At 40.7% G+C, this 18,122-nt stretch overlaps 1 protein-coding gene across 1 annotated transcript in view; it reads left to right on the top strand.

The window, feature by feature from the left end:
- ATP13A5 (ATPase 13A5) overlaps positions 1–18,122 on the top strand; it is a 115,645-nt gene that overhangs the window by 75,784 nt on the left and 21,739 nt on the right. Inside the window, exons 19-25 of the mRNA XM_033213064.1 lie at positions 215–375; positions 2,498–2,623; positions 3,723–3,802; positions 7,464–7,506; positions 9,176–9,285; positions 13,338–13,434; positions 15,704–15,776. Coding sequence (XP_033068955.1) covers positions 215–375; positions 2,498–2,623; positions 3,723–3,802; positions 7,464–7,506; positions 9,176–9,285; positions 13,338–13,434; positions 15,704–15,776 — 690 coding nt within the window. The remainder of the gene's footprint in view (positions 1–214; positions 376–2,497; positions 2,624–3,722; positions 3,803–7,463; positions 7,507–9,175; positions 9,286–13,337; positions 13,435–15,703; positions 15,777–18,122) is intronic.

The following is an 18,122-nucleotide window of genomic DNA, read 5'->3' as shown; positions in this document are numbered from 1 at the left end:
ATGGACAGGATATGATGCTGAATATTGTGAGAAGGAGATGGGAATATAGTGTTTGCCCATGAGGGGCAGTCTACAGCAGAGAGGAAGATAAAATAAGGCAGAAAGCAGTAAATGCCCCCAAAGAACACTAAGCAGAGTGGAAAAGGGCGACCTCAGTTCTTGTTGCTGAAGAGAGGTTTGTACATACAGAAAGCAAAGTTTCTTTGTCTTCTAGGTGACAACCTTCAAACAGCCATTACTGTTGCAAAGAATTCTGAAATGATCCCTCCTGGCAGCCAAGTGATCATTGTTGAAGCCAATGAACCAGAAGAATTTGTTCCTGCCTCTGTGACCTGGCAGCTGGTGGAGAACCAAGAGACTGGACCCGGGAAGACAGTGAGCAAATGTTAGAAGGCCCCTCCGTGGGTCTAGACTGATGGAATACAATCCTGGCACTGCTCAGCCTTCTCTCAACTCCAGGAGTCATCTCAGTAATAATCCCTCACATCTGTCCAGAGTCTGACAGTTTGCAAAGCATTTCCACCAGCTCTGGTTGCCTGTGAAAATCACTTGGGGGAGTTTCTAAGCTTCCAGTGCAGGCTGCACCAATTAAACCAGAACCCCTGGGGTAGGAGCTAGCATCGGGTGCTTTTCCCAGCGATTCCAGTGTGCATTCATGGCTGAGAACTACTGATTTACACTCATATTTTCCACTTGGTCATTAAAACAACCCTATGCAATTGGGCAAACCATTAATTTTACAAATGAGAAAACTGAGGCTCAGAGCAGTAAGCTTGCCCAACACAAAAACTGGTGAGTTGCAGAGCAGGAAAGCAGACTTAGGCCTATTTGATTCCACACAGATCCATGGGCATTTGGATTGTATATCCATATACCTATATATACCATAGGTATATATTCATATACCTATGACATGAGGCTAACAGAGGCTGGGCTTCTCTAGATAGAAATCTCCCTATGCTCTTGTGACAGAATAGCTTTTTCATATGACGACAATGGGCTGTAGCCTCACATTCCATCACTAAAGGTAATACCCATGCTTTTGTGTGAATTCAAAGATATGGCCCTACAGGTGATGAATTACAAAAATGCTGCCTTCCTGCAGGCTAACCAGCCTTTCGGATTGTTAAGTATAGAGTGGGCCTTTGTGCAGTCAGGAGTCTTTGTGCAGTACACAAACTGCACAGCTCTACAGAATGGCCCTGCCCCTACCCTGGGAAGAGGTGGGTTAACTTGCTTCAACCTCTAATTGCATGGGCTGTGAAAGATGACAGCTCTCTCTCTGCTCTCAGCAGATTTCTGGTGCTTCTTTCCTTGTGAACCTACTTGCTTCTACATCAGTGCATGCTGCCTGAATTTCACTGCATGCTGTAACCCAGGCCCTTTGTGAATTGTAACTGAGAGTCCGCTCATACTACTTTCATGAATTGAATGCCTCTACTGAAATTTTGGTTCCCACCGGGAGAAATTGTATCACAGTTTCAGGCCTTCCTCCTCCCTGGGTTCCTCCACCATACTTCCTCTCCCCACATTCCCAGTTCAAGCAAAAGGAATTCCTGCCCCTGACTCAGGAGGGGTGCTTTAGAACATGCCTTTTGTTGGTTATTTTGCAACTGGGGATAGAAAGGGAGGGATGTGTCATCTTACCTCCCAGTTCAGCATAGCAAATTTTTTTTATTTCAAATACAATGCTTTCCCTGAGATGAAGTCATCTGATGAGTAAAATTTTCTCACCTCCTGCAATATTTGAATTTAGAGTCCTAAACACAAATGGAAGGCTCTCTGAGAAATGTTGCATGCAAAACCATGATTGATTATGCACAGGCATTCATCAGATGCCTTCTCCCTAACTGAGAGCCAGGTAGGGCTAGAACCAAGCCAGAGAAATATGGTGACAGGTGAAACGTAGGAGGGAAAGGGTTTTGGAAAAGGATTACTCCTGGTGCAGTGGGATGTAGAGTATGGAAGAGAATCTGGGGAACATGATAGAAAGGGTTACCTGTTGAGGTAGGGTCGTCACAAAGGTCAGAGGCTGGGTCCTAAAAGGAGTTAGGCACTGAAGAAAGAGTGCCTGCTTTACAGTGAAGACAATGAGAGTGATTTTTGAATAAGTGAATGGTAAGAGATCTTAGAAAATATAAGGCTGCATGAGGAGGAGAAGGAAGAAGAGGGAAGGATTTTCCTATTCTTCCTTGTAATAACTAAGTGGGACCTAGGAATAGTTAGATTTCTTCAGTAGACTGACATCATGCATATTATCTCCCAAGACAGGATCCAGAGTACCATACTGTCAAAGTATCATGTGTTTACGTAATCTTGGGGGGAATGTTTGGAGTGTTTTCTTCCTATGGGTTGAAGTGCTGTAGGCAAATTCACCTTATTTTGTTGCTGACCTTCACACTGATAGGCAACATGAAAACTCTTCCTTCAATAAAGCATAGGAAAGCAGAGACACTCCTTAAGAGTTAATGTAGAAATGATGCCCTTTTGATTTTAGGAAACCGGCGTGTACACTGGAAACAGTTCAACCCCTCATGGGGACAGAGGAAGCTGTTACCATTTTGCAATGAGTGGGAAATCATACCAAGTGGTATTTGAACATTTCACCAACTTGCTTCCAAAAGTAAGTACTGAAGAAATGAAATGTTTTGTTTTGCTCCTCAAATTAGCAATTGCAAAAGGAGGAGGAGAGTATTGAAAACAATGATCACTGAGGTTGCCTCACTATTAGAGAATAAACACCCCCAAAGGAGTGCTGTCCCTGAAGAAGTTTTCTGGCCCTTTTTATGCCTTCCTGGTCCCAGGCAGACCCACGGCCTCCCATTCCAAGTTTGAGTTCTGGTACTTTCTCTCACCCCTGTGGCCAGTTCAGCCTTCCCCCTTCTTTCCCTCCCTATCCAGGAGAATGGCGGAGTTCCAGATACGCTCCTTGTTTTGAGGGCCAGCTTCTCTCTGAAACCTACCAGCTCATGTCAGGATAAGCTCTATTCCCCTTCCTGTCTGGATTCTTAAATTACAACAAGAGGAAACAAAGGCCCCATGGTTTATTTTCAGAGTCATTTGTTATCTTGTCCTCTGTGTGTCCTGTTTTAAAATAGTGCTATGCAGGGTTGCACTGTCAATATGTGGGAGATGAATGGAGCATAAGGGGAGGGCAGCAACTATCTGTTAGCAGTGTCTTAAAAATTCTGTCATCCTAGCAGTCAAAGACCCCAGAATCTAGACCCCAAAGGCTTCTAGAAAGCTCTTAGTTCAGTTCAGGGAAAACTGAGACTCAGAGAGGTTAATTTGCTTGTCTAAGGTGTGCACAACTAGCTGGCACAGCTGAGAACAGAGCCTTGTTTCTCAGCTTCCAGCCTTTCCTGTCTATGCTATGATTATGGAGATGGTGTCTATTAGGAAAGAACTGTGTTTCCTCAAGCATTTTTATTCCATATGCTCTGCTGCTTCTTAGTTACTATAGTATTATTGATTAGTGGTCACCCCATCTTGGAAAAATGGTCTGGGAAAAAAAGTAATGGAGTTGTGATGGAGGACTTTAAGTGAAATTTCAATATTAAAGCGTTAAATCTCCTTATTTCCCTTCCCGGTATTGGTCTAATGACATACCATCCAATGCTGTATTAAATTAGTAACCAGGAGTGATTTTTCAGGGCTGTTCTTTTATTTTTAAAAGTTTTCTTCTTCCCAATCATATTGCAATGGTTGTTTTTTCTTTTTAGATTCTGGTGAATGGAACAGTTTTTGCAAGAATGTCTCCTGGGCAGAAATCAAGCCTTATTGAAGAATTTCAGAAATTAAAGTAGGTGTCATGGCATGAAAGACGAGTATGCTCATTAACTAGTGCTACCTATGGGTCAATAATTCAGGTGTGGGTCAGAATGGCTATTATTAAAAAGTCACAAATAACAAATGTTGGCAAGATTGCAGAGAAAAGGGAACACTTATACACTATCGGTGGGAGTGTAAATTAGTTCAACCATTGTAGAAAGCAGTATGGAAATTCCTCAAAGAGCTAAAACAGAACTACCATTTGAACCAGCAATCCCAATGCTGGGTATATACCCAGAGGAATATAAATCATTCTACCATAGAGACACAGGCACATGACTGTTCATTGCAGCACTATTCACAATAGCAAAAACACGGGAATCAACATAAATGCCCACCAGTGACAGATTGCATAAAGAAAATGCGGTACGTATACACCGTGGAATACAGTGCAGCCATAAAAATGAATGAGAGTATGACTTTTGCAGGAACACAGATGGAAATGGAGGCTATTATCCTTAGCAGACTCATGCAGAAACAGAAAATGAAATACTATGTGTTTTCACTTATAAGTGGAAGCTAAATGATGAGAACACATGGACACAAAGAAGAAAAACACAGATACTGGGGTCTACTTGAGAGTAGAGGGTGGGAAGAGGGAGAGGAGCAGAAAAAACAACTACTGGGTACTGACTGGGCTTAATTCCTGAGTGATGAAATAATCTGTAAAACACACCTCCGTGACATGAGTTCCCTCGTATAACAAACCTGCACATGTTCCCCAAACCTAAAATAAAAGTTAAAAAAAGAGGATTAAAAAAAAAATTCAGGTGTGGCTTAGCTGAGTCTTCTGGCTCAGGCTGTCTCTAGGAGATGTAACCAGGTCTTGGCCGTGACTACAGTCAATCAGTGCTTGAGGGGAGAAAAATCTCTCGCCAGCCTCACTCACATGTTGTTGAAGGCTCAGTGCCTCATGAGCGATTGGACCGAACCTCAGTTTTGCACTGGCTAGCGGACAGAAGCCAACCTCAGTTCCTTGTGACAGGGACCATTTCAAAAGGAAGCTCATGGTGTGATAGTTGACTTCTAAAAGATTAAGCAAGCAAGAAGAACCAGAGACAGAGAGGAGAGCACACAAGACGGATGTTGCTGTTTTTTTTTTTTTTTTTTTTGAGACGGAGTCTTGCTCTGTCGCCCAGGCTGGAGTGCAGTGGCCGGATCTCAGCTCACTGCAAGCTCCGCCTCCCGGGTTTACGCCATTCTCCTGCCTCAGCCTCCCGAGTAGCTGGGACTACAGGCGCCCGCCACCTCGCCCAGCTAGTTTTTTGTATTTTTTAGTAGAGACGGGGTTTCACGGTGTTAGCCAGGATGGTCTCGATCTCCTGACCTCCTGATCCACCCGTCTCGGCCTCCCAAAGTGCTGGGATTACAGGCTTGAGCCACCGCGCCCGGCCAGATGTTGCTGTTTTTTATATACCAGTCGCAGAGGTGACATCTTACCACCTTTGCTGCATTCCCTTCCTTAGGAGCAAGTCACTAGATCCAGCCCACTTCCAGGGGAGTGGATTACACAGGGCATGGATGCTAGGAGCTGGGGTTCACTGAGGGTCATTAGAAGTTGCCTATCCCAGACAGTGTTTGTTCTGTGGTTCATAAGGCATATATCTTAGAGAAACCCTCCCCTGCTTGGATGTAGCAGAAATAGTGAGGCAGGTTGTATAGCGTAGAATCAGAAAAATGGGGAAGTAGGTGAGTTACACCCTGGAATTATTTTAAGTTGGTCCGTCAGAAGATATGTGAATAATTTCTGGTCCTCTTAGCAAGAGGTGAAATCGTATTTTCTCTTGATCTGGCCCCAGTAGGGAAAGTCAAGAGAAAGTCCTTTATTACCCCCTTTAAAAATAAAGATGACCAAGTTACATTATAGTGAAATGGTACTTCTTGAGACCAGATCTACCTATTATTGCTTGCTGGGAATGTAACAGTTTGGGGCTGCAGAGTCTAGGAAGTGAAAAGGAACATAGGGTAGTGAATCTTTAGATGATGGCTGGTGAGTAGTTGGTGAAATCAGGAGACAGCATTTTACTGTTAGATTTTGTTACCCATAGGGAAGTCTCAAAAACTGCCTATTAACTTCCAGAATGCCTGAGGCTGGGTAAGTAAAATGACCATTTCATTCGCATGATTATTACATGATATTGCTGAAGAAAGTAATTTTACCTTTTTCAAATGCCTGAGAAATTTTGCCAACTAAAATGCCTAATTTTGAAAAGCCATATTCCCCTTAAAAAATCAATTCAGGAAGACACATACTGTCTCAGAATGAGCAGTCTTCTCAACATCCCAATCTTCCTCCTCATGCCTTTGTCATTGGCAATGTGCACAAGGCTGTCTGCATTCGTTCTGAATTCAGGGAACACTAAAAGATGTAAGATTCCTGATGTGATATAGAGGCTAGATGTGTGCTTTAAGCCTGAAAAAAGGAGCCATTTTTCAACAATTGTGGGTAGTCATGACATGAACATATATAGCATGATTATTTTCATCTACACAACCCAATATTGGATGTTCACATAGGGATATGCCTACATTTGACTTTTTTTTTTTTTTTTTTTTTGAGATAGAGTCCCGCTTTTTTGCCCAAGCTAGAGTGCAATGGTGCAATATCGGCTCACTGAAGCCTCCATTTCCTGAGTTCAAACAATCCTCCTGCCTCAGCCTCCCAAGTAGCTGGGATTACAGGTGCCACCATGTCCAGCTAATTTTTTCGATCTTTAGTAGAGATGGGGTTTCACTGTGTTGGCCAGGCTGGTCTCGAACTCCTGACCTCGAGATCCACCCGCCTCAGCCTCCCAAAGTGCTGGGATTACAGGTGTGAGCCGCTGCGCCGAGCCACATTTAACTATTTTTGACCTATAAAAGTAGTTATTTCTTACACATTAACTAATAATAAGGAAATTCTAAGAAAACTTTTTTTCTCCTTATTGATTTTATAATTCTGCTTTTAGAAAAATGCAGCTAAGTCTTTAAGAACATTGTCATTTATCAATACTTACAATGTATTACTTATAATAGAAGGCAGGCAGTGTCTTACATCAGAAACTCCTTTTCTTTGGCAGCCATATTAATTTTCACTCTTCTGTTTGTATCATGCTTGCACACCAAACTGATATAGATGGAAAACATCTCATTTTCACCTGAGATGCATCAAAAATATGAGCATATGTCTCTAGTTACATCTATTAAACTATTTTTGAAATTTCTCATCCTGGTATCTGAACTGTAAATACCCAACAATAGTCAGTCACTAAAATGCAACTGGATTGAATTATGATCTCTGCGTTAGGTTGTGTGGGAAGCGCTCTGCTCATGACTACACACTCTTAAGCTTGGGCTTGGTGCGTATCATCAAGCAGGACTTCTTTTAAAGTGTGTGATCACTGTTTTGCCGATGCCCTTGGTTATATCACTACCATTTCAGTGTGATTGGTTGAAGCAACTTAAATAATGCAATGGCCTCTTCCCTCTGGGAATATGTCTCTCCAAACCGTTTTTCTTCAGCCTGATTCCAGGTGTGTTCAGGGGACACACACACACACACAAATCACATGTGACTTAGTTATGATGGAAAATATTCAAGTGAGCTGTTCATTTTTCTTACCTACTAATCCTTCTTCTCATGTCTCCTGCAGTTATTATGTGGGCATGTGTGGAGATGGAGCTAACGATTGTGGGGTGAGTACAAATGGCTTTTGCTCAGGCAAGCCGCTCACTAATATCCCTCTGGAGGACCTCAGGCTCTCCTGGGGTTTGTCTCTCATCCTTCCACCAGCAACCATTTGATTATTTTGCTGTTTACATCCACCTCTGCCTGAGTGTGGGTTGGAAGTGGAGGGGAGTCAAGGGAGATGAGATACTTCCGATGCTTTCTGGAAACTCCTAGAATAATAAACACAAAGGAAGGCTACTTCGATTCCTATATTTCAGGCTCCAAAGATGGAACTTTACAAGTCTAGCTGCTTTCAATCTTTCCTGTTATCAGTAATGAAATGATTTCTCAGGGACATGATTTCTTTTCCCCCCTCAAGGTCACGCAACTGACAAAGACTCAGTGAAAACAAGTTTGAAACTGATGATTAACGTTTTGAATTATATGTAAATTATATTTATTCCTGCCAAACTTGCATTCTGTGGTTAGTTTTTAAAAGTTTTCTTCATCCAGAACTCTTTCACTCGGTAAAATCCTAGACCAAACTATTTAGTTTTTTCATGCTACAGAAAAAGCTAAATAAAATGATTCTCAGCAAATTATTTTTAATATGCAGTAGAAGGGCAGTGAATGTTTTATATTCTGAGTTTTAAAGACATGAAGGAAACAAATAGTCTACCTTCAAGATTATGTGCATAAGGAAATATTTCAGTAGCTGATTTATGGGACAAGAAGTGAGGAAGATTTCTTTGTATTTCCAAAGCTTATTAGAGATTTAAGATCTTGGTATTTGTTTTATTTCTCTCCTAAATATTATTTCCAAATTTCTGTGAAAACTATGTTTATAGTTAGAGATTTATTAAGATGTTTTTTGCTTTATGTTTCATGAGAAAAAGCTAATTTTTAGTCTGTTCTTTCAAATCTAGAATGTGTATCCTTTCACATTAATTATGTGGAGTTTAGAATAAAACAAAAAAATCAAATGCTAAAAGGGACATAGTCTCTGCCGCCTAAAGAGTTCATTGTGTGATGAAGAAAGAATCATGAATAAAACTAACCCTAACATAAAGCAGATGGTCCTAAAGTATATAATAGAGATACGAAATAGAGATAAAAGAGGAAGAAGAAAATGTCCTAATATTTATTAAACATGAATCCAGTATGTACTGCTCATGGTGCCAGGTACCCTGTAGTTCTATGGAACTACAGATATATAAAAGTTCATTTTATGCCCGCACAATTCTTGTAGGATCGGACTAGGACAAGGTGGGGATTCTGTCTTTCACCTTTGTTCATGAAGATTCTCACCAGGTACAAGAACTGAAATGGTGAAGGTCCACAACCAACGTCCATCCAAATTCTGTCATCTTTTTAATTGACTTTTTGAATGAGGGCTTCCATCTCCTTTTCACATCTATACTCCCCACAGGCAGGGCCCTTGTACGCACACGCTCACATGCACACACACATGCATGTACACACACCACTTTTCTACCTCTGGGTCATTGTTTAGTTAGTGACTTTGTGGATCAGGGGAGAGAGGGCACTCCAGGTGGAGGGACAGCATAAACAGAGACCCAAAGATGAAAGAGTACAGTGTTATACCATCATGAGGTGAAGAACAGTCTCTTGGTGTTTTGGGAGGTAAAGCCTAGCCTGAAAAGTCATGGGTGAGACATGGGCTTATCATTCCAGGCTTTGAAAGTGGCTCATGCAGGCATTTCATTGTCAGAGCAGGAAGCATCTGTGGCATCCCCTTTTACCTCTAAAACAGCCAACATCAAGTGTGTGCCTCATCTCATCAGGTAAGTCATTTTTTCCTTTTCCACCCCTACAATCAGTGGGCCCATTGTCTGGCTCTGGAGACAGACAGAACTCAACTACAACCTAAAGTGATAAATGCTGCAACAGAGGTATGGGTGAAGTGCTACTGGATAACTAATGAAGGGGGCCATTGGTGTTACTCAAGTGCTGGTAAAAGCCACAGAAAAGTGACTTTTGCTGAGCCTTAAAGGATAGGTGGGTATCATGTAAACAGTTGAAAGCTTGACTTGATGTTTTAAAACTAATTGTATTTCTTACCTTTTCTCTCCTCTATTTTGTATGTTGGATGCTTCCTGTGACATCCAAATTCTCAGGAATTTTGGATGGATGAGGAAGCAGAAAGGAAATACTTCATTAGATAGCTTCCCTGAATGCTATTACATGTCTCCAAAATGCAAATTAGCAAATATCCAATATCCAATATATTTTACATAAAAGATGTTACAGTTGATTGACAGTGTCAGGGAAGGGGAAGTGATATGGTTTGGCTTTGTGTCCCCACCCAATCTCATGTGGAGTTGTGGTTCCCAACCTGGTGCCTGGTGGGAGGTGACTGGATCATGGGGGCAGTTTCCCCAATGCTGTTCTCATGATAGTGAGGGAGTCCTCATGAGATGTGATGATTTTTAAAGTGGCAGTTTCCCTCTGTGCTTTCTCTCTCTTGTTCTCTTGTGAAGAAGGTGCCCACTTCTCCTTCACCTTCCACCATCATTGTAAGTTTCCTGAGGCTCTCCCAGCCATGTGGAATTGTGAGCCAATTATAAATTGCCCTGTCTCAGGTAGTAATCTTTACGGCAGTGAAAAAATGGACTCCTACAGGAAAGCATAAGAGACATTCATTTTCACAGTATGCTTCCCTCACCTCCACTCCACTCTCATTTCTGATCTCATGTCTACTAATATTTTAAATGTAGTTAAGAACAAAACACCCAGTTTTATGTTTTATTCATAAATCTGATTTCTCTATTGTTTCCTATAGCACTTAGGGTTAATTTCTGGGCATTTTCCTGGGCAGTGATCTGAAAGCCATTGCCGGATTTTGGGATTCATACAAAAAAGACAACTATGAAGTTCCCCAGCATGGCCTTTGGTGCATCAGAATAAACAGGTCACTGGCAGGAATCACTGACCTAAAGGTAGCAGGTCTAAAATTCCATGCCCTTGGCTGGCTGCATACCAGCAAGACAGCTTTACACAACACCCTGAACACTGGGTGTCTACCTGTGTCCTTTCATACCCTCAAACATGATCACTTCCCTCCAAAGCAGCTCCTCTTCCCAACCCCCACTTTCCCTGCTTCTAAGAACAATTTACTCCTTAGAGTCCGCCATTGAGCTTCACACCCTTAGAGTACATTTAACTCCTTCCTCTTCTTCACCCATAACCAAACAAGCATTATGTTTTACTGATTTATTTTGCAGAGTCTCTCTAAGCACTTTGGTTACTATCTCTGGTGTCTTAACCTTGGTTTGTGTCATGGTGACTATACAATGATAGTACTCAGAACCCTCACCTTATTTTATGCTTCATCATCAATACAACTCATGGAGCTCTTTACAAATGTGCTTGGAAATGTAAAGAATGAGAGAGTCTTGCCCCTGGAGAATTTACATTCCAGCAAAAATTGTGTGTGTGTGTGTGTGTATATATATAGTATGTATATGTGTAATATACATACTTATATATAATTTACTGTCATCTTGATCTCTTGATCTTTATGGCTCACTCAGATTATTACCCTAGGGTCTTCCCACAATATCAAAGCCAACATTACATATATGCATATGTGTAATATTCATACATATATATACACACACACATACACACAAATATATACATTACTTATTGAGTGTCTCTCAAGCATCAGGCATGTTTTATACACACACAAAATTATATATATATATACAATGTCTGATGCATGGGAGGTGCTCAATAAATTTTCTTGAAATCAATTAATGTCCAAACAATACAGCAAATGTTCTGGCAGTTGAGTGTGAGAACTCAAGCCAGGAGGAAAGGTTTCAGTAGGGGAGTTGCAACTTGAAAAATGGGTAAGACTTATGCAAACAGAAAGGAGGTGGGAAGGAATTCCAGGTGGGGAAAATGCAGCAGCCATGTTTAGACATAGTGTTGTAACTGGAGAATGCAGGGGCCAGTTGGCGCAACCGGGCTAGAAGACTTCTTGATGGGAATTGCGGTGGTTAAGCTAGAGAACCAGATGTGGAGGCCTTGCAGAGAGTTTGAGCTCCTGGATAGTAGTGCAAAGTGCCTACTTGATCCATTTAACATGCAGTGGCATTTGAACTTCAGATGCTTCTCCTCATGCATGTGGCCCAGTGCATTTATGAGTGCAGCATACTGTTACGGAAAACAAGTCAGAATGCAAAATTTCTCCAGTGGCAGATGGCTCAGTAAGACTCCAGGGTAGAAACTCCTTGCTTTTATATTTCATAGATTCATAAAAATTAGATATGGTTTAGCTCTGTTAGGCTCGTTTTACTTTTTCTATCCTTGATGCATACTTATTCCTGAGAAAGCACTGCAGAGAGGCAGTGAGATACAGTTTTAGATGCATAGGTTCAAATCCACAGATTTTCATCTTTGTCTTTTGAAACATGATTTACTTGTTGCTATAGTTCAAGTCCTTTAGGGCAAAGACTGTGTCTTAGTCATTTTTGTATCAAGCATTATGCCTAGCACCATGCTGGGTACATCAGAGCATTCAGTGAATGTTTGTAGAATGCACAGATAAATGCATGAGCTACTTACAATTCACAGTCATTAGGAATAGCAGTAATTTTGGAGGCTCATTTATCCTTTACTTAGAATGGTATCTTGTATTTTCCTTTGAATCTGAGCGTCTTAATTTTCCTGGAACTATGCACGATTGCAGGAAAAAAACAATGAAATCACAATGTTTATATCAGACTTGGGAAAACGATCCATACTTCACATGCTTGCCCCTTCTCAGCTTGTCTTCTGCTCCATCCTTGGTGTTGAAAACAAACGACAGCACCTCACAGCTTGGTAGAAAATATCTTCCCAAAATATCCTGGCCTCTCTTCCACTCTTGCCTTCTCATTTTGCCTGAGACAAAGTGGTTAGTAGTTTGGCTTTTAGGTTCTTCTTTTCATGTCCCCGTTCCGTTGACCACTTCTTTGAGCAGAGCAGGTGTCCACGTTACTGGGGACTAGAAATGAAGTGGATGTGGGTCACATCCCATGTGGATTGCTTCTGCCCTGACCAGAGGAGGCTTGAAGGAGAGCTGGTTTGCTGAGGTCCCACTCTGGCATCACGTGCTGCTACCTCACCTTGTTTTCTTTTAACCTTTCATAATCCACCATTCAGAAAACCTCGTACTGCATTAACAGCTAAGACTGACTTTTTTTTGAAGGAGAAATATCTACTTTTTAAGCTGCATTTTTTTACTGTTGTCTTGATCTCTTGATCTTTATGGCCCACTCAGATTATTACCCTGGGGTCTTCCTGCAATATCAAAGCCAATGTTACCCATTTCATCTCAAATATTAGAGTCACATTCACACTTCCTAAAATGTCAAAGCACCTATCCTTTAGCTTTGTGTCTGCAAGGACCTCTAAAGCACACACAGTGCAATTCCCAGGAAGCATGTATTGTTAAGATGTAATGACTCAAAAGCAAGTCAATGCTTGACATTTTGCACCTTATCATAATGTTGTATTGTGTTTATAATACACATAGTAATCTTCTCACTTCACTGAAATCTTGTTGAAAACGAGGCGTGTGCCTGATTCATTTTATATCCTCTATGACTGTTAGCATAATGCTGGTACTTCATAAGCCCTAAATAAAAAGTAAATGAACCGATGAGTAAGGTAATGATTGAAGGAGAGAATGAATGAATGAGTGGTTAAATAAATGAGAGGATGAATTCATGATTAAGTGAATGTATGTCAACAGGCTACTAAAAATATAACTCCTTTTAAATATAAAAGAAGTTGGGAGACATCCATCATATATAACCAATTTTTATTTTTATTTCTTTTTAAACAGAGAAGGCCGAGCTGCTCTGGTTTCCTCCTTTGGAGTATTTAAATACTTGACCATGTACGGCATAATCCAGTTTATCAGTGCATTACTGCTCTATTGGGTATGAACCAAATCATTTTGTCTCAGTTCTAATTGCATTTATGTCCCTAATTTATTATTCAGGGTATAGCTCCTACACAAGATTTAATGTTTTATAAATAAATGACACTTCTCAAAACAGGTGTCTGCAAACTCAGGAACCTGGTATAACTGTGCATCAAATGTGGAACTAGAAATAAGTAGATATAGATGAGTTTTCTAGCATTTTGTTTTTCTCTTGATAATCTGAGACTCTTGACCTCTCCAAACCCCTGCTTCTTCTTTTGGAGTATGAAGAGAGCTTCAGAGCAGCCTAAATATAATTCAGCAGGAAATGGATGAGTGTCCAATTGTGGAATATTTTCAACAAAAGGCTAAGAAGAGATAAAAAGGAAGAGAAGTTGTTGAATTTGCTTTTGAAGGACTAGAATGCTAAAGACCTTTCACAATAGACCCTTATTCCTGAAGGCACTTAGAATTTATACAGTCAGGGATATCATTAGTAAAGAATCAGAAATTCTTTGAAACTAAAAAAGACTCAAAATTAAATGATGATAATAGCCATTTAAAAATTAATTAGCTGTACGGAAGAACTATGTATAGGCTAAAAATAATCTTCATTAGTCCAATCATAGCTTGTACTACAGTAAAATGATCCAACAGGCTCAAGGAACACTTCAGGAGGGATTATTCTGTTGCTTTCCTGGGAGGTTTGAGAAGTGAAACCATCCAGTGGACTATTGCTTTCAAGGATCACACACACAGGGCTCAAAGGCAGCCTGGTGGGAAGAAACAAGAACTGGACTGGGAGTCAGAAAACCTGGATTCAAGTTCTTCCTCCATCCAAAAAACAAATTAGGTCTTGCCTTTGGCCAAAACCTGCTTCTGAGTAGCTGATTTTTCAGAGCTCTCCATAGTTCCATGAAAGCTTCTCCTAGAAGAAAAACTAAAGATGTGGTTGGAAATTTCTTCTGCTCCATCTCATTCTGAATATATAATTTTACCACTCTCAGGTGAAAAGAAGAGGAAAGGATATGAGAAAGAAAAGTAAAGAAGACACAGGAAAAATTGGAGGTTGACAGGGACACTGAGGAACCAATGGCAGCCTTTCAAACATGTGAAAGCAGAAATTCATTCCCAAAGCCTCCATGGATGGAGGTAGAAACCATAGTCCACTCTGCAGCCATTCATTCTAGTGGTCTAGACCTAAATAAGAGTGTTGCAGAAGAACCTTAACCTGGTACCTTCTGGGACTTGGATTCACTCTCTGAGAAGCCAGCAATACTTTCCACGTGCATAAATCTGGTCTATAATGTGCTCAGAATCAGTTTATAGTTTAGTGCTTAGTCAGCAGATATGAAACAGATAAACAGACCTGGCTGCAAGAGATATTGCAAGGCAACTTCCTAGAGAGTAGTGATTTGACTTTCATATCTAAATACTTCATTCAACTCTATAATATGAACTTGAAAGAAGTTCTGTCTACATAAACCTTAAAAAGGCGGATGTACCAGATTGAGTTCTGCAATGGGCTTACTTGGGGTAGGAGCCTTTGTTCAGTTTGTGAAAGTGAGTGGACTCCAAGAGACCTATGCTGTAAACTCATACCAAGGGTGAGGATGGAGAGCAACGTCTATTGAATGAATTACGCCTTCACCTCAAATTTTAAGTATAACTTTCTAAGGGAACATTCAGGCTTTAATATCTTATGTGGAGAATTCAACTGTCTAGGCTGAGACTGCAGCTGTCAGGTAATTTTTGGGTTTTTTTTTGAGACGGAGTCTCACTCTGTCGCCCAGGCTGGAGTGCAGTGGCCGGATCTCAGCTCACTGCAAGCTCCACCTCCCGGGTTTATGCCATTCTCCTGCCTCAGCCTCCCGAGTAGCTGGGACTACAGGCGCCTGCCACCTCACCCAGCTAGTTTTTTGTATTTTTTAGTAGAGATGGGGTTTCACCGTGTTCGCCAGGATGGTCTCGATCTCCTGACCTCATGATCCGCCTATCTCGGCCTCCCAAAGTGAGCTGTCAGGTAATGAGTGCACCCAATAGGAGGGTGGTTCTCAAATAATTGACTTCTGTCGCTAATATGAAGTAGGTTAAATGCAGGGAAAACAGTCGCCTGGCCTCACTCTGTACAATGAGATGCTAATAATTTTAGGTAAGTCATTTTCTTCCTGAAGAGGGGAAAAAAGTAACAGCTGCCTCCTAACGACTTAAAAAGAGTGTAGGGAATAATAAAAAGGCTATGATGGCACATGCCGTATTTATATTTGCTTTTGTTTCTTTTTCAGCAACTACAACTCTTTGGAAATTACCAGTATCTCGTGCAAGATGTAGCCATTACTTTGATGGTCTGTTTAACAAGTAAGCTCTTTAGCAAAGAAAACTGTATTGTTTTTATTTATCTATGAAATTCTAGAAATAGTCACACAAAAAGGAACTTTTGAGAAAGAGGCATCCTTATTTCTAAAACCTCATTATTTACGAATTTTTTAAAAGTGATATTGGGAGTTAAGTTGAGAGTTGAAATCCCGAGACTTGGCATTAAAACATTCTGATAACAAATAGGTCTTAGTCACAAAAAATTGTCAGTGTAGTCCAAGTTCCTTGTAGTTTTATGTCTTGTACATAGAAAAATGAATACAAAATCTAGAAAGGGAATTTTTTAAAACCCAAAGGTCACTTTCCATTATTCAGCTATGCTTCACATTGACGTGAAACCAGATTTTTGCTAGGTCTTTGATGTGTGAGAACAAATGCTAACATTTTATTGTAGTAGAATTCTCCAAAAGCAAGGTGTGGCTTCCAACAGCAGCTATTGCTCATTTCCTTCCTTTGAGATGACACTGATAAAGTATTTCCTGTCAAGGAACTCAGGGCTTGATGCTAACTCTTAATAAGTGAGAAAGGTGACTGCCTCACCAGAGAGTGAGGAAAAAGAATGGCATTGTCATCTCTTTTTCCTTGCTCAACAATAGGCATGTTATGAAAAATAACAGATAAAACATCAGGCAATGCAGGATATTAATAACCTTGAGAATTTCATGTAGCATCTTAATACATAAAACTGATATGTTTTATGTATCAACCCAGTGACTAAATTTATCAGTATCAGAGATATAAGCACTAAAGTATCAATTTTGATTCTTAGGGTTGAAATGTCTATTCATAGTTCATTAAAATATTTTTCTAGATGTTATTAATATTCATATGACTGAATAATTTTGCATCAATGAAATTGCTTCTACAGTGTTGGGTATTTTAAGCAATTTGCATGATTTATTTGTGAATGATGCTAAAAAGAGAAAAAAACACCAAGAGGTTTCAAGAACCAAGCTTTCAGGCAGCAGCATGGAGGTGAAGGCCATGGCTATCGTGGCCTGTTTCCGTGACCTCTGGCTAACTGTCCTCATAGAATTGTGAGGATCAGATACAATGATGCTGGTAGAGTGTGCATCACAGCACAGGACACACTGGGCACTCATTACAATGTGAATCATATCTCCTCCTTTTCCTCTTTTGAGAAGACTGACTAGCTTTCTGAGCACTTGAAGAGCATTAGAATGTGTACACATAGACCAGTGTCATTAGAAATCCAAAAGCATGGATGGTCTTCCTAGTTCTAGTCTTGCCTCAGACTTGCTATATGACACTGAGCAAGTTATTTGGAGCTTTTGCACACTTAATTCCATGACATTAGTTATGTGGTAGTGGGGCCGCTTAACTCTTTCCCACAGCAATAGCCTGTTGAGACTCATGCCAATTGGTAGTCCTGGGAAACTCAGTCTGGCATCTCAGAGTGGGCTCTATGGGAGTGCTGGGATGACTCACAGTGGGACCATGATTACCACGAGGAGAAAAAAAAACCTCAGAAGGGTGATGATAGACCAGAAGCATAACATTCTATCAGAATGACGGCGCTTTAATTATTACTCAACAAACTGTAGCTAGTAAATGAGTTAAGCTCAGGAAGACTGGTGAAGAAGAGAGTAGAGGCAGAACCAGCTATGTTAGTTTGTTTTTTACCCTCTACCTGCAAACATCCTATTGTTTTCCCGTCTCTGCAAGCTTACTCATCCCACAGGCTGATCATTTCCTGGTCAAGTCTAGGTATTAAGATATCTTATCCTTAGACATGAAAAGTCTAAGTATTATAATTATTATTTCACATTTTCATCGAATTCAAAGCTTTTCTTCCTTTACATCAAGCCTGAACTATGGGCTTGGGGCAAGCAGTAGACAAGAAGGCCATGGTCTCTTCTTTACTTCCTTTGAGTCACCTACTCTTCACCCCTGTTTCTGGGGAAGAAGAGCAACAAGAGCAAAGGACTTATTTTTATGTTCTTTTTTTTTTCTGCTGCAAATTTTAAGTTCCAGGGTACATGTGCAGGATGTGCAGGTTTGTTACATAGGTAAACATGTGCCATGGTGGTTTGCTGCACAGATCAACCCATCACCTAGATATTAAGCCCAGCATCCATTAGCTATTCTTCCTGATGCTCTCCTTCCTCCTTGCCCTTCCCAACAGGCCCCAGTGTGTTTTGTTCCCCACCATGTGTCTGTGTGTTCCCACTGTTCAGCTCCACTTATAAGTGAGAATATGCAGTGCTTGGTTTTCTGTTCTTGCATTAGTTTGCTGAGGAACAAATGGAAAAACACTCCATGCTCATGGATAGAAAGAATCAATATCATGAAAATGGCCATACTGCC

The sequence above is a fragment of the Trachypithecus francoisi genome, unplaced genomic scaffold (genome assembly GCF_009764315.1).
Source record: "Trachypithecus francoisi isolate TF-2019V2 unplaced genomic scaffold, Tfra_2.0 Lachesis_group0, whole genome shotgun sequence".
Taxonomy (NCBI): Eukaryota; Metazoa; Chordata; class Mammalia; order Primates; family Cercopithecidae; genus Trachypithecus; species Trachypithecus francoisi.
Note: the sequence above shows the minus strand (reverse complement) of the source record. Positions and strands in the feature narration are given on the sequence as shown.